Source organism: Lutra lutra, chromosome 7 (genome assembly GCF_902655055.1).
Source record: "Lutra lutra chromosome 7, mLutLut1.2, whole genome shotgun sequence".
Lineage (NCBI taxonomy): Eukaryota > Metazoa > Chordata > Mammalia > Carnivora > Mustelidae > Lutra > Lutra lutra.
In genome coordinates this window covers 63201673-63218375 of record NC_062284.1, presented here as the reverse complement: position 1 = coordinate 63218375, position 16703 = coordinate 63201673, and the positions used below count along the sequence as shown (strand labels likewise).

The following is a 16703-nucleotide window of genomic DNA, read 5'->3' as shown; positions in this document are numbered from 1 at the left end:
GCCTCCACGCCCACATACCCAGTCCTCCTGACTCTGGGATGTGCCGTTTTCAGTATTCCACTGACAGCAGGAGCCCAAGCCCTGTAGTGCAGGCTGAGGCTGTCATTATAGTACAAGGAAAGCAGAGCAGGATTGGACTCTGAAAGGGATCTGCTTCACTAAGATAAATGAAGAGAGAGAGGGAAGAAGCATGGGCTAGGGAAAAGGAAAAGAAAAACACAGAAGAGAAAACAGATGAGAGGAGGCATGTGAAAATGGGCAAGCCTCTACCTTCAGTCTGTGGCAGCATGACAGGTGGCTTCTGGGTCAGTGGATGGTATGGCACAGGGCTGGCCTGGTTGATATATGCTGGGGGTACCCTGAGAGCATGTGGTTCAGGGGCTATGTCTTCAGTATTGTCTCACTCAACCCACAGCCCTACACAGGAGATTCTTAGTTTGCCCAGAATATGCCAAATTCCATTAAAGAGTATTAATGTATTTCATCCATATATATAGGATTTTCTGCAAAGATTGATTTAAAACACCACCACCACCACCACAATAGAGCCTGGGTGGCTCAGTAGGTTAAGTGTTCCACTCTTGATCTGCGCTCAGGTCATGACCTCAGGGTCATGAGATCAAGCCCCATGTTGGGCTCCACCTGCAGCAGGGGAGTCTGCTTCTCTCCCTCTCCCCTTCTGCCCCTCCCCCCTCACATGTGCACGCTCTCTAAAATAAATAAATCTTTAAAAAAATAAAAACTATAAAAAAATGTTTTAAGATTTTATTTATTTGACAGAGAGAGAGTGAGTGTGCACAACAGGGGGAATGATAGGCAGTGGGAGAGGGAGAAGCAGGCTCCCCACTGAGCAAGGAGCCTGATGTGGGACTTGATCCCAGGACCCCAGCCAGGATCATGACCTGAGCCAAAAGCAGTTGCCCAACCAACTGAGCCACCCAAGGTGCCCTATTTTTTTTTAAACCAGTATTGTGTAAGCACTCCACTTTGTGTGGTATGCTGGAGCACATATACCCCAAACTGATAAAACTATGGAGAAAAAGGCTATATACAATGCACTGCTGTAAAATAAAACATGCCATCATATTAGTATGTTACAATTTTTTAAAAATTTTTATTGAATGTTTGCTTAACCACCTTCCTGGGGCAGGTTAATGCCCAAGGACGGGGGGAGATATTTTTAATGTTAATATTAAGCTTCAACTTAATATTGCATTGGCTCCCACTCTCCCAGGAGAATGGAGACACCTTTCAGAGGTGGAATCCTAGCAACTCCTCATATCTGTCCAAGGGCTGGTGTGGTCTTTCTTGAGCAGGCCGGCTCCTCCCATCACTCTGTTAGGGAAATAGCGGCCCCTTGTGGTAAAGGTCGGAATACACATGGACCTTTCATGGTTCATTCAAAGCAGAGATCAGGGATGTGCTAGGACAGCCAGAAGCACTGACAGGAGGGTTTTTGATGTCAGAGCAGTGGGGACAGTCATCCAGAAACCTAGTAGATGACAGGGGACCCCCCCCCCCCAGGAAATGATGGCCACTTTGAGGGCCCTGGAGGCTTGGGCCAACTCCTGGAATGAATGAAGCCCACAAGACCCCCCAGCTTCCAGAATGGGAATGAGGAAGCTCCCTGGACGGGGCAGTGGTGCTCAGCTGCCTCTGGGGTCCAGCCTTTCCCTGCCACACAGACATTTCCCAAACACCTTCTTCATGCCACAGGTTTGCTGGTGTAGAAATCTGCAGTCAACATAATGCCTGCTTGCGCAGGTTGGCCTCATCTTCCTTATTAAAAATGTGTCTATTTCCTTCCTCCAGCTCTAACCTGAGTTCCTGGAGGGCCCAGACTGTGCACTTTATTTCTTGGTAGATTTTACAGCAAGCAGCATGGAGGCTGGAACAGAAATGTGCTGATTGATATCTCTCCAAAGGGACACTAGCAGGAATCTGGCCTGCTTCTGCCTGCTCTGCCTTGTCTTCCTACACTACCATATGACTTGGGACAAATAATGACCTTAGGAATCAGCAACTTTCAGTCCTGCCCACCAGCCATCAGAGTTGTTGACTTGACAAACCTGCCCTTCCTTGCAGTGAAACTGACCCAACGTCCATAGGAGTATGTCTGCTTCACAAGGGCTCTGGACCCTGATGGCACCGAGGGGAGACTGCCACTGGTTCTATGTGGGGCTCAGGAAAGCACCAGATTCCAGGCAGCTCTGAAGGGAATGATGCCAAAGGCCTTCTCCTCAGATGGCTTGGCACTAGGGTGCTTTCTTCCTTTTCCTGATTGTTTCCTTTTCATAGTCATCACCCTGTGGACAAACAGAGCTACTGTGGCATCTGGGGAGCTCAGCACTGTCTCCTGCTGTCTCTTCACCCTCCATTCCCATGTTCCCTTTTGGTAAAGGAAAAGGGGTGGCAGCAACAGCAAGATATAGAGGCCCTTCCTATGTATTTCAGTAGAGATCAGATCACAGACAAGAAACCCATGGCCTGCAGCCAGGCTACAAGTGTGTTTTGTTTGCTTCCATAGTACTTGAAATTGTGAAATAGCACATAAAAAATCAGTATCTCTGACTTCCCTTCTAAAAGCAGTGCTTTTAACCTCTAGTAGCGCTGGGCCTTGCATCCCCACAGGACTAGTCTTGGAGCTCAGGAGCAGCTGCCCTCATTCAATGAGGTAGCCCTCTCCAGTCTGCCGTAGTCTCCCCACCATTCCCTCCTGTCTGCACTCGGCCCACAGCATTCATTATGTAGTCAGCCTTGGTCTGAAGACATCTGAGTTTTTTTACCCTAGACAGGAGTCTCGGAAGTTGGTCCTGAACAGGGCAGGGAGCACACTCTATGAAAAACTGGAGTGTAAGACTTACCCTGAAAGAAAGAAAGAAAGAAAGAAAGAAAGAAAGAAAGAAAGAAATATATATGTATATATATATAAATAAAAATATATATATTTACTTATATATGTTTACTTATTTATATATATTTACTTATATATATTTATATATATATATATATATATTTACTTACTTTTTTTTAAAGAAAAAAAGCCTGAGTGAGCTCAGTAGGTAGGCGCAGAGGCCAAGAATCTTTCAGGCAGACTCCTCGCTGAGCACAGAGCCCAACACAGGGCTTGATCTCACAAGCTCATGACCTGAGCTGAAATCAAGAGTCAGACACTTAACTGACTGAGCCAGCCCCTGAAAGCTTCTTCATGGGGAGTTTACCTCAGGGGAGTCTGTGAGAACAGGAAACCCTGAAATCATCTCATTTTCTTTATTCCAGTGGTCAAACACCAGCAACATCAGAGCTGAACTTTTTAAGAAAAGCACAGACGTTGGAGACCTATGGAGTGGACCCTCACCCGTGTAAGGTAAGACCCCCATAGTCGGGAGACTGCACTGACCTTGCCTTCTCCAAAGGCTGACAGGCAGGGAAGGAGCATGTGCCTACGCCTTCCACCTTCAGTATGTGGTTAGCCGGTTCTTTCAGTGACAGAGGCCAGAGAAAAACCTTCTGGCTTTCACGCTGCATAATTTTGTGGTGGCACATCAACCTCAGAGTGTCCAAGGCCAAGTCAATCTAAATAACAAACCCAAAGCCGGGGCCCCACTGTGGCAGCAGTAGGTAATTTTGTGGAAACCAAGTGAGGAATGGGGAAGGCCCCCCACAGGGAACGATCAGAGGCCGCCCCAGGACCGCCCACCCTTCCCTGACCTGTAATCTCGTTTCTTTCCAAGAGCGGTTTTTATTGACTGCTGCAGCATTAAGCCACTGCGAGGAACTGCGGAGGAACTGCCAGCCAGCGGAGTCGCATTTAATTCCATTATGCGCTGGGGAGGGTGAGACGGGGAACCAGCCCAGGAGGCTCTGCCCAGAGGAAACCTCTGTAATTGCTAGCGTGTGTCCGGCATTTTGGAGAAGAGCTCAAGCAGCCACAGTCACTGTGGACAGCAGTGGAGACACACGGCTTCTTCCCCTCTCTCTGCAGCTGTGTCCCTCCACTTCACCTCCACATCTCAGTTGCTTTCACACTCCTGGTCTCTGCCTCAGTTTCTCCAGCTTTTGCCTCTCTCTTTCTACTACTGGAAACCAGTACCGCCAGTAAAGCTGATTCTCAGTTTGAACTGAGGGAGCCAGTATCATATGGGAACGAGAGGACACTGACCTTTTTTCTTCCTAATGAGGGGACACCATAAGTTTCCAACAAAAATTAAAAGAACAGAATAGAGGGGCACCTCGGTGGCACAGTTAAGTGATCAACTCTTGATTTTGGCTCAGGTTGTGATCTCAGGGTCATGGGATTGAGCCCCGTCTCAGGCTCCATGCTCAGCAAGGAGTCTGTTGAGGTTCTCTCCCTCTCTCTCTGCCCCCTCCTCAAATAAATTAGTAAATCTTTAAAAAAAAAAAAAAAAAGAACAGTAGAAAGCAAGGAACATGGTAATGTAGGGGCAGAGTTGCATTTCCCTTGGCTTCTTGGTGAGGTGATAGTTATTTGTTCTTACATAGGAGTTGATGCTGAAACTTCAAATATGAACTTCGAGAACATTCTGGCACTCAGCAACCCTGGTCACCTTTCCCACCCCACACAGTTCCCCATCCACCAGCACAACCCACTGCCAGATAACCCTTGCGTTCCTGGGAGCCAGCGCTGTCAGAAAATATATTCATTCCTGTTAGTATTAAAAAAAAACAAAAAAAAAAACTGATGTACGGTTATTTACAAATAAACTAGCAAATGCCCTTGCATAACAGATCCAACCATGAATTGCTCAGATACTATCCACAGGGAGACTGCATAGTACTGAAAAGAGCTTCAGAGTCAGCTGGCCTATCTTCAGCTCTGATCTCCGGCTTTCTGAGGCCTTTGTAGGCCTGAGTCTTGCTTTCCTCATCTGTGTGAAAGTACACAGAAGGTACTCAGTGACTGTACTCCACAAACTGCTGAGTCACTTCAGGACCTTAAAAGACACAGCTGCCTAGAGATAGCGATCTTCATCCTAAGGTGCCGGGTCACCTCCAAGACAGATGGTGGACAGTGAACCTGAGCACAACCGAGTGGAGGTGGGTAAGGATTCTCCGCTGTTGCCTGTGTGGGTCTGGAAGCTACAGGGGCAGCCAGCCTGGTGTCTAGCCCAGATCCACATGAACCTGAGGCTGGAAGGCTCCTGGCCCAGACCCATCCTTGATGAGTTTGTCCTTATTGGACACAGAGGCTGAAGAGGCTGCAGAAAGGAACCCCCTATTCATATCAGGCACTGTGTGAGGCCCAGTACCTCACTTCATCAACTCCTAGAAGGAAGGAGAGAAGACAAATTTGTGGCATGCATTCTATGGCAGCAGGCCCACTGGAATCCTTTTGCATTATTTTCTCATTTAATCCTCATGCCAGCCTTGAGAGGTGGATTTCACTCTTCCCAGTTTTATAGGTAAGAAGATTAAAGCTCTGGGAGGCCACAGTTTACAAGGCCCTGAGTAGTAGACCAAGAATTTGAACTCCAGCCACTCCCCACTGCTATGTATCTGTACGGAACAGAATCCCCCAGGAGACTCCCTCTAGGGGAAGGTGGGAGCAGTCATCTTACTGTTCTTCCAGTCCCTTGTTCCCAGGCCCTGTACTTCTTACTCCCCCAGAGTCAGGGCGCTGCTGCGGACCCCACATATGGCCCCTCAGCTCATCTCATTGGGCTCCAGATCGTGGTTTCCTCGGCCCTCCTGAGCAAGGACAGTTCAGGAGCATTTACTCTTATCATTAAGTAGGGTTACTTTGGTGATATGCTCCCAAGCACTCGCCTTGATGTTGCTACAAGGAGAGCTGAAATAAGCTGGAGCACTCGGTGTAATAAATACCGATGATTTCTATTAACAGAGAGGCAATTACCGGGCCCGGGGAATCTGGGGCATGCAGCCCTAGGGAGGACAGAAGAAGAGGAATTGTTTTGATAATTAAATGAGAGCAGAACAACACTTCAGCGGAGCTCCGTTCTCCTGGACTGATTAAGAAGCTGCTGTTGTTCTTGTCCACACTGATGGTCCCTCTCTGCCCAGAGTGTCCTTGTCTGGCCCTGGGACGAGGAAGAGATCCTACCAACTCTGGGTGGGACAGCCAGAGGGCTCCGGCAGCTGGCTGTGTTACAAGAACACCTAGGCTCTGAACTTGCACAAGCTCTCCTGAGCTCTCGGCATCACCCCTCAGCCCCCATCTCCAAAGCCTACAGCTGCTGGAAGCGAACCACTGGCAGCCCAGTGCTGCATCTACTTCCCAACTCTGACACCTCTCCAACCTCAGGAGCTACCATCTTGTTCCTTCCAGGGGGCCCTGGGACTGGTTGTTGGTCCTGCATCTCCCAGAGGCCCAGACTGTGGCCTCTTGCCCTGCTGAGGTTTATGGAGTGGTCAGACCCATCACAGGTACCCATCCTGTACCCAGCCCTATGATGAGTCATGAAAGTGCCATTTATTGAGAGCTTGCACATGCCAGGCACTTACATACACTATCTCATTTAATCTTTAGAACACTGCCAAGAACATGTTCTTGTCCTCATTTTGGGATAAGAACACCGAGCCTGGGTGCACAGGTGGCTCAGGCGGTTAAGCATCTGCCTTTGAATCAGGTCATGATCCCAGGTTTCTTCACCAGCTTAGCAAGGAGTCTGCTTCTCCCTCTACCTACTTCCCTGCTAATGATCTCTCTCTCAAGCTCTCTCTCAAATAAGTAAAATCTAAAAAACACTGAGCCTCTGAGAGACCAACTAACATGTCCAGAGTTAGTGGTAAGGAACTCAAACCCGGTCTTGCCTGGGTCTCAATTCTGTACGTTTTCAGTTACCATTTCTAGTCTTTCTTCTGGGGAGATGGCATTTATTTAGGAACAAAGGAGACTCACTATGAATTCTGATAGAGAGAACTGATAGCACCACTGAAATCAGAAAAATTTAATGTAAGTTCACTAAGTGGCTTTATGTCTGTTCTATACAGGAGAAAACTGATTTCAGAAGATCTAGGTTAGAGAAACATACAAATAAAATTGTCATTCCTCTGACCTTTCATAATCAGCCACCTATGCTCCTTTCTAAATAAATCCCCTTCCCCATCTTGACAAGTTGCCCCTGACCTCAGAGAAACAGAACAAGGATCAGCAATTAAAAAAAAAAGAAGAAGGATCAGTGATGACTCGCCCTCATCCCCAGGCGGGCCCCTCCGGGCTGCACTGTGAGGAGAGTGGTAGGTTTGCTGCTGAGATGAAGAACTTGACTAAAGCCACTTAGATGGCAAGTATGTGCCAAGATTTCAATTTCTGATCTTTAATGGGGTGATGCCAAGGCTCTTACAGGGTTGCCTCCTAACTTCCACTCTACTTTCTTGTGACCATATTTAAGTATATTGAAACTGGGTGATTTTCATGATTGACTTAATCTAAAGGTTCCTAGCTATGAGCTTTCAGGGATGGGCATATACATGTGGAAGAGCATGTGTAATCTTCCCTAAGGTCTTTTTTTTTTTTTTTTAAAGATGTATTTATTTTAGATAGAGCATGCATGTGAGCAGAGGGAGGGCCAGAGGCAGAGGGAGAGAGAATCCCAAGCAGACTCCCCACCGGGCACTGGGCCTGACGCAGGGCCCAATCTCCATGACCCTGAGGTCATGACCTAAGCCGAAATCAAGAGTCGGATGCTTAACCAACTGAGCCACCCAAGCACCCCTTCCCTAAGGTTTTTGAAAACAGAGGTTTCATTCACCCATACCGAATTAGTTGAAGTCCTGCTCCAGAGAGGGGAGTGGTTATCTTGAAAGAATACCCGGGTTCTGACTCTGGCATACCCAGGATGTCCTCTGGGGCGGCAGCAGACAGAAGTGTACTTCATTGTATCCAGAGGTGGAACCCGTGGGGAGTGGGCAACGATGGCCAGACGTCCCTACTTCTCAGAACCAGTCAGTGTGGTGATTTCCAAAAATCTTTTTCTAGGCAGAGTGATCATCTTAAGGTGGACCTTTGATGATGTCAAACTGATGCAGTCGAGTTTGATGGTGGTTTCTACATGAACATATGAAGTACTCTGTGCAAATCCAGCCCCCTCCAAGGAAAAACATGATTGGCCATGTCTTAGCAATAAATCATTTATGCCATCACCCTAAAATCACATAGAAGTAGTATTTCTTTAAGTATTTATGGTCCTCATTTGACGAATGAAGAAACTGAGGTTCAGAGAAGTTAAGTAAGTCACAGAGCAAATAAGAAGCAGGATTACCATCCTAAACCAAGAATGAGCTCTTTCCACAAAGATGAAGAATGGAAAACAGATCTTGTATCTCACAACTATAGAAGTGAACTAAATACTTTAGACCATTATCTGATGCAGAGTGGGGTTAGTAATATATGCCGTGTGGCCCCTAAGACTTGAGTTTTTTATTCCACCTCTCAGATCCATTAATGCTCAGTCTTGTGGGTACTGATCTCATCAGGATGGGAAGGGGACGGAAAGGAAAGACCACCTTCGGCTTATCAGAATGGAAGATCCAAGGAACAGGTTATCACTTTCTCTATCACTTCTCTCCTCATCCTCATTTCTTTCTCTTTTTGTCATATAACTTGTCCTTTTGCACACAAATCCCAAGGGCAGGCTCACATGTTAGATGGAAGAAACCGGGAAGGTTCTGGAGAAGGTGTCAGCATGGCTGCCTGTTAGGTTTTTTGCTGGTGCAGATGTGAGGCTTCTTGCTGTCATTACAAGTCCTGCTCCTCACGTGCAAGAGACAAGGGGCAAACATTCCAGCTGCCCTCGTCCCTGTGGACTCCCAGGTGCCAGGCTTTGCAGGAGCCTTCATCCACAACTGTTGCATTGGAAACAGTTTGGAGAAAGTATCTCCTCGTTGCTCAAGGTGCTACTATTACTTACTCGAATGATGTGGTATCTAATTGGGATTTATTCCCAGTTTGCTTCCTGTTCTAAATCAGCCAGTCTAGTCTGGTCCAGAGAGGCTGTTCCCCCTTAACTCCAACACCTGCCTTCACCCAGAGGCCAGCCCTGAGGTGTATGGACAGTGCAGATGACAGTGCCAGCAGACAGCCCAGCCAGTGCTGCCCAGCTTGTGGGAGGACCTGCTCTTCTCTGTGCTGTGGCCAGAGGCACCTGTCACTGGAACGACTCTCACAGACCTCTGTCACAGCCTCTGTCTCCTTCCCCTTTTGCCCACTTCACTTTGAGCCCAAATCCCCCTTCTCCACGGGACCCTAACAATGACTGACTTCTCCCTTTCTACCCCAACTTCCCACACCCTCATTTCCTAACTAGCAATATTTAAATCTGTCAACATCAGGAAAAATAGTAAACACTACAGTTTTTATTTTATTTTAGATTTTATTTATTTGACAGAGACACAGCGAGAGAAGGAGCACAAGCAGAGGGAGTGGGGGAAGGAGAAGCAGGGAACCCCATGTGGGGCTCAATCCCAGGACCCTGGCATCATGACCCAAGCCGAAGGCAGACGCTTAACAACGGAGCCACACAGGTGCCCCAAACACCGGCTTTTTTTAAGAAAAAGTATTTTGTATTAAGCTCAATAGACTCATATTAACACAACCACTAGCATGTCCTGGGAGTCTGCTAAGCACAACCTGAGAGGTACATAGTATTATCAACCCTAATTTTGCAACAAGGAGTCTGAAACACAGAGAAAGCATGGCACCTGGCCGAGGTCACACGGACAGTGAGTGTAGAGTCAGAGCATGGGCCTGAGTGGTCCCCACGGGGCCCATGACACTATGGTCACAGTGCATGCCTCTTGTGTCCTCCTGTTCCCCGCGGAGGTCAGTCGAGCAAGAAGCAGACAGAAGCCCTTCCCTGACCCCTGCCCGCTCCGCTGCTCCCCTCCCCACTCTTTACCCTTAATTTCTAGCCACCCACAATCTTCTGCTGACTGACCCTTCCTTTCCACCCTTCTACCTATTCTTTCTAGGCCTTCCTCTCAGAACACTGTAAGATGCCTTCCCCTCTTGTTTTTGTTCATTTGTACTCCCCCTGGTCCCTCTGGCCCACCTCACTGTCTTACACATTCATCAGATAAACATTTCCTACAGGCCTGTTCTGTGAGTACAAATAAGGTAAGGTTTCCACCCTCAAGTCACTTTCTGAATGTGCAGTTTCTGGACTTCCTTGGGTCCTGCCTGCACTGTGAGCAGAAGGCCTCCCAGTGCCCACCCTCCATCCAAAGCAGGCTGCCCTCACCCATGTCTGCCAGGCATTCTCCCCACTCCCAGAGGCCAGGCTGCTAGGTTAGCACTGGTGCCGCTGCCAGGGACCATGCCTTTGTGCAGCGCTGGCGCTCAGGTATTAATAACCACCACTAAGCACTGATGACAGGCAGGAGGAAAATCAGCCCCATGGCTTCACAGTATCTCCATTTAGGTTATTTTTAAACAGCTTTTTGCTATGCCCCTGGGTTGAAGGACACAATGTTTGTGGCCAAGTGTCAGAATCACAAAAGACCCTAAGGAAAGGACAATAAAAGCAATAGATTAATTGGAATTGTTTGCAAAACATATAGTTCATTCGCTAGGCCCAGAGGCTCACACCTGTGACCCTGACTCTAAGAGATAGTTTTAAGACAAAACTGCATTTTTTCCTTGAGGCAAGGCTTACAAGGCCCAGCAGTGGCCCCACTGTTCTTATTCTTAGACCTAATCAGGCTGAAGATGTGTGCCAAGGAGGCAAACCCTGCAAGTGGAAGAGACTAGAAGAGCCTGACAGCCAGAGCCCCCACTTGAATGCCTCACACCAGATGCCTGACCCTGACCCCAAAGCACCATGTGAGCTACGGCTCAGACAATGGGCTACATGTACATTTGACCAACGTCCTGGGATAATTTTCTGGCCACTTGCACACACACCCTAAGAGAACAGTCTTTCACCTGAGGCCTCTATGAGAGCACAATCGGTCAACCTACTTTCTGTGCTCTACCTCAGCCTGGCTCTCAGGGAGGTCATTTTCCCACGTGAGGGAGCCATGACCTACAGCTTCTGCTGTACCCACTCCTGGGTTTTCTCAGCAGAACCTCAAGCCTGGTATTGACAAACTAATAGTGACCAGTGGCCAGGAGGCCTCTTTGATGGTTCAGGCACCATAAGACTGATGGTGGCTATTCCACTTAGCTGGCTGCTTCTTACATTTTCTGCAGCTACGGTGTGTAGGGCCATTATAATAATAACTGCCGTACACTCTCTTTCTCTCTGGTAACAGCTTTTTTGAGGTATAGCTCACATATCATAAAATTCATCCTTTTAAAGTGTGAAATTCAGTAGTCTTAGTAACAGAGTTCTGCATCTATTAGCTGTCACTCCCCATCTCCCCTTCCCCACAGCCCTGGCAACCAGTAATCTTTCGTCTCTATGGATTTACCTATTCTGGACATTCCATACACATGGAATCATACAACGTGTGATCTTCTGTAACTGGCTTCTTTCACTTAGCATAATGGTTTCGAGGTTCATCCATGTGATAGCATGTGTCACTGCTCATGCCTTTTTACTGCTGAGTAACAGCCCACTGTACGGATGTACCGCACTGTATTTGTCAGCTGATGCACATTTGGATTATTCCCACTTTTTGGCTGTTATGAATAATCCTGCTATGAACTTCATGTACAAGTTTCTATGTGAACACGTGCTTTCTGTTTTCTTGGGTACCTAGAAATGCAATGCTGGGTCATGTAATAACTATATTTAACAACTTGAAGAACTTCCAAACTGCTTCCTGAAGTGACCCACCAGCAGTGTGGGAGGGTGTGCCATTTTCTCTGGATGTTCACAACAGCCTTCTAAGATTGGTTACAACTTACAGCTAAGGGCCCTGGGGCTTGGGGAAGGTAAATAGCTTGCCTGTTACCTCCAAATGCTCTTCGCCCTGTGACCTACTGCCACATATTAACCGTGTCACCAATGAACAGCTGCGTCTCACCCTTTCACCTCTATGCCTGCATCACCCTGATGAAAGGTCCTTCTGTGTTGCAGGACGTGTCAGGAAACGCTGCATTTCTGGCCTTCACTCCTTTTGGGTTTGTTGTTCTGCAAGGAAACAAGAGGGTCCACTTCATTAAATGGTGAGTGTCTTCATTTCCAAAACAGGCTTTTTATACATTACCAGCTGGGGAGGGCTATGGTTCCCATGTCCTTTGTCTGTGATTGGGCAGTTATGGTTCTGAGCGCCCTCAAAGCCTTACATCCATAATGATAACTGATCAAGGTAGTGGTCTCTTCCTAGGAATCCTGTTCTTCCAAAGGGGTGTTCCTGAGAGCCAACAGCCTCTCCAGAGAGAGAAAGAATGTAGAGGGTTGATTTCTGGGCAAGGTGAGAGACCCGGGGCTGGAGCCAATATTAAAGAAGCAGAGATCCTATGAGAACTGTGTCCTTGGGACTATACCCCACTGAGGACTACAGCATGAACACGACTGCTTATTCCCTTACCCACTGGCCAAAGGAAAGAGGGGCTCACCCTTGGGGTAGATAGAAGTTATGCTGCAGCTTTGGCAAAACCCCCTCCTCAGGTTGACCCCCACTGTGGGCACTGTCTGCACACACACAGATGCTATTCGGTCTCTCTCCTATCCTTTCTTAGGGCTCAGGTGCCTTCAGGCCCCAGGAGTCACATCCCCTATTTCCCCCCTCCCTCCTCCCACTCCCATTTTTAGCAGGCAAGAGCCACTCCCTCAACTGAAGCTAATCTGAACTGCTTCCTCTCTACCCTGTCAGTTTGGGGTCTGTTCTAGATGGTTCTGGGAGCTGATGCAGCACAGATTGCCTTATTGATGGACTTTTGGCTCTCCTGGAGCTCCTTTTTCTGGCCTGCAAACATCTTTCAGCCTCATCAGAACATGGTGTATATTCTACTAAAGGCCCTGTGATTTCTGTACCTTTTTGGCCTTAGACTGCCAAGTCTAAGCTGGCCAACTCCTCCCCTGGGCTTGGACAAATGGCTTACCTTGCCCAACAGAGCTCAGCTGGGAAAGCTTGCTCCTGTCTTGGTTCCTTTGCCTTCTCCAGAAGAGCTGATGGGGAATCTGAGGACAAAGCTGTTTCCTGGCGAGCTTTCTGCCGGGGGTGCTGCAGGGCATCTCTCTTCTTGTGTCCTCTTCAGCTCCCCGAGTGAGCTTGTGGATAAACACCGCCTTTCCAACCCCGCTGCTCTTGTGCAGACTGGCAATAGGAGCATCAACCAGGGTGCTAATGAGACTGCCCCCCCCCGCCCCCGCCGACACGACCAGCCAGGACCCATCCCCCAGGAAAACGGCCACTTCACAAGGCAGATTGCCACACTGAGTAACAAGGGCATGCCCCAAACAGTGCTTTGCTAGGCCTTCTGAAGTTGGCCCACTCATGGTGCTCTCTGAATGACAATGGTGAGGGTTTGGGGTCTCTTTTCCAACAAAATACTTTTCAGAAAAAGATAATGAGTAGGGTCAGGCCACTGCTCTTCCAGTGAGGAGGACTGGCTTCCTGGATATAGCTGGATGGTCTGCTACTGCTTAGAGGACCCAGATCCTGTTCTGTACTCCAACCAGGGTAGCTGTGAGGTCCCTGGTAGAGGGCATGTGTAGCTAGAAAAAAGTAGAACATACCTGTTACAGGGCCCTGCAGTACAAAGTATTCTTCCCCAACCAGAAATCCTGATGCTCACCTGATTCTCCCCAACACTTCATTCTCTGTCTTCTCTCACATTCCACTTCTTCAGGAAGTCTCTTTTTCACTGTCTCAATTTTTAAAAAATAGATGTAAACCTAACCTCACTTCCAAAAGAATGCTCCTTACTTTCCTATCTTGCTTGTTGAAGCCTGGATGATCAGCGTATTTGTTTACATATTAACTAATATTTACTGTATTCTGAATGTGGATGAGAGAGACTGACTGACTGGGAGGGACTCAAATAAGGAATACGGCATGCTTGGATTAGCTCAGAACTGGAAGTCAGAAATTATGAGCTCTCATCCTGACCCAGCCATGATTTCTAGGAAACAAGTGTCTTTCCTCTGTCTCCTGAATTTTGGCCAGTAGTAAACCATGGTTCTCACTACCTTTTTGCTACTTCCTAGGATATTGAGAAAATCTCCCTAGAGATTACCAAGAGGAAGAAAGTCAAGTAGAGGCAGATAGGCATGGTCTGACCTCCTTGGGGGCCCCAGTTGGGGAATATATAAGGACTCTTATAAAAATAAGGACTCCGCCCCTGGTGAGATGGAAGGGCCTTCACGATCCAAAGGGCAGCTGTGTCAGGCAAATGGAAGAGAAGTAAGGAGTGGTCGACCGATGCTGAGGCCTAGTTCTCTGGCTCTCAGGGACATCCACCTAAGAGCCCGGTCATTTTTCCATTTTGTAAATGTAACCAAGGCTGAGAGCAGTATGTGAAGGTGAGGTCTAAGCTGTGCCATGTACAGTAACCATGTCACTTCTTCTGATTTGTGTCTGTCCCGCGGGTGACGTACCCCAGTATCCTGTTTGCCTCTTTTACTGCAGCCATTCACTGGGCTGGTGGCTTCAAGGATTTTTCTACAAAAACCCCTAAGCCCCTTTCCTGGTCAGTACGCTGCATGACTGTTCCATGTAATCTGTTCTCTCTCTTTGGTATGTTGCCCTGCCCCCTCCCTGAGATCGTTTGACATTTGTTTGCATTAAACTGCATTTTCCATCCAGTGGCACAGTCACCTAAAAGACTCAACTCCCTCAGAACCTGGTTGCATTGTTTTTCATTATTCGCTGTATCTTGAACTTTGGCCTCATCAGCTACCTGTGGCATCTTACATTTGACAGTCCCATCCAGATAATGCACCTGTTTTTATGAACCAAATCCTGAAATGGCCCGGGACCACTCAAGCTAGACTCACTTCCCATGCAAACGTTTCCCTTTTACAGCCACTGTTGATGAGCCCGAAATCCTCCTATCACCCTATTATTATAGTGTGATTGACCAGAAAACTGTGGATTGAACTGTTTCAGCAACTGTTCTCTAAGGCCCCTGCGCTGCTGTCTTGTTTCAGTTCTAATTTTGGCTAAAACTGTGTCTGTGCCTGGAGCCCCTTCCAGTCAGGGTGGGCTGTGCATCTACAAGACTTAGCTGTGAACAAGCAGCCACAACAAGGTGACAGGTGCTCTCTTTGTGCTTGTAGGAACGAGGTGACCAAGCTGAAATTTGAAGGAAAGACTTTCTATCTATACGTAAGTCAGAAAGAGGTGAGTGCTGGCTTCTTTCTCTTAAGGGAGGGCTGGGGCACTGAATGGTTCGTGAAAGCCAGGACTGAACCAAAATGGTGTATCCAGGTAGAACTAAGCCACCCAAATGGTAAGCCAAGACCTGATGGTGAGGGATGAAAAATGGCTAGGCCCTGGAACCCAAGGGCATTCCTCAGGGATGCTGGTGACTCCCAGAGGTTCCATACCTCCAGGAAATGCAGACAATGCAAGATTCTTTTGCTTTTCTATGAAAATTCCAAGAAGATAATAAACTTTCAAAAAGAAGTTAAAAAAAACTCCAGATGAAAGTAGCACTTTCCCTGGGGAGAGCTGTCTTGCTTCAGTTTGTGCCAGCTGATGCTTACTGTACTGGACCTGCCAGGATACACTTAATCACTGAACTGAGCTCTGCCCCAGTGGGTCCTGAAGGCCTTCTCTTCCAACCTGCCAGCTGCCAGGCAGCCCCTTCCCAATCTGAAATCTGAAAGCCTGCAGTCCTGGGTAGGCTTAAGACCAGGGGTCAATGTCCTGGCCTATTTTACCCTTCATTTCTCCATCCACACTCAGCTGTTTCTATGTGGGATTTTTTGTAGGAAAAGAAAATTATTCTCACATATTTTGCTCCAACTCCAGAAGCCTGCAAGCACCTCTGGAAATGTGGAATCGAGAACCAAGCCTTCTACAAGTGAGTGGACACATGTGATGAGGACTATCTTTATCAGAGTCAGAGTCATAAAAGCTACTTTTAGAGTAACGATGGGCAGGAAAGTTTGAGAAACACTGAGAAAGGAGACATAAGAGGACTTTGCTGGGCTTCCTTATAAAATGCAGACCCCTTTCTGGATGTCTGTACTCCTTGGAGGGACAGGGTTGAGGTCTAGGAATGTTTCCAGCAGAGATGTCCAAGGGGTCTACCTTGTGATGTCCTTGGGACAGCTCCCAGTGCAAAGCACTTGGAGGTCTTTTCAGGGCAAGCCTTGGGCCTAAAAAGCCCCTGGGTACCTGATTTGAATCACGCTAGCCGTGTGGAGCCATTCAGAGCCATAGGAGACCCAGAATATGATAGCTCCAGGAAGGAGCAGGTGCAGGGCAGGCAAGAAATGTCTCTAAGCTTTGGAAAGACTCTGGGGCTTGCTCCCCAGTGGACAGCCTGGTGCTGAGCTGGGGCTGATGCCAGGCCTTCTGGTGTGTCACTGCCAGAGGTACTGCCAGTAACAGACCAAGTGCCCAGGAACCTGAGCGGGGTAGCAGGAAGGGGAGCAAGGACTTGTCTGTTACTGAAAAGCCAGCTTTGGGCCAAAGGCAAGAATTCTGATTACCACAGGATTTGTAAAGTATATGAGGCTTCTGTGCTGTTTTGATTAAGAAAGTGGTTATAAATGCATTAGGGAACAAAGAAACAGCCCATCAAGAAACTGGGGTGATGCCAGATAAAGTATGTTTTACTAAAACCCTTGGTCTGGTTTTAAAAATAGAAAATGTAATGATTT

At 47.7% G+C, this 16703-nt stretch overlaps 1 protein-coding gene across 6 annotated transcripts in view; it reads left to right on the top strand.

Annotated features, from left to right (window-relative positions):
• The window catches only part of FRMD5 (FERM domain containing 5), a 311916-nt gene that overhangs the window by 281413 nt on the left and 13800 nt on the right, over nucleotides 1-16703 (top strand). For all 6 annotated transcript variants that reach the window (XM_047735831.1, XM_047735834.1, XM_047735833.1 and 3 more), the window contains exons 7-10: nucleotides 3280-3367; nucleotides 12003-12091; nucleotides 15150-15213; nucleotides 15807-15898. In XM_047735831.1, coding sequence (XP_047591787.1) covers nucleotides 3280-3367; nucleotides 12003-12091; nucleotides 15150-15213; nucleotides 15807-15898 — 333 coding nt within the window. The remainder of the gene's footprint in view (nucleotides 1-3279; nucleotides 3368-12002; nucleotides 12092-15149; nucleotides 15214-15806; nucleotides 15899-16703) is intronic.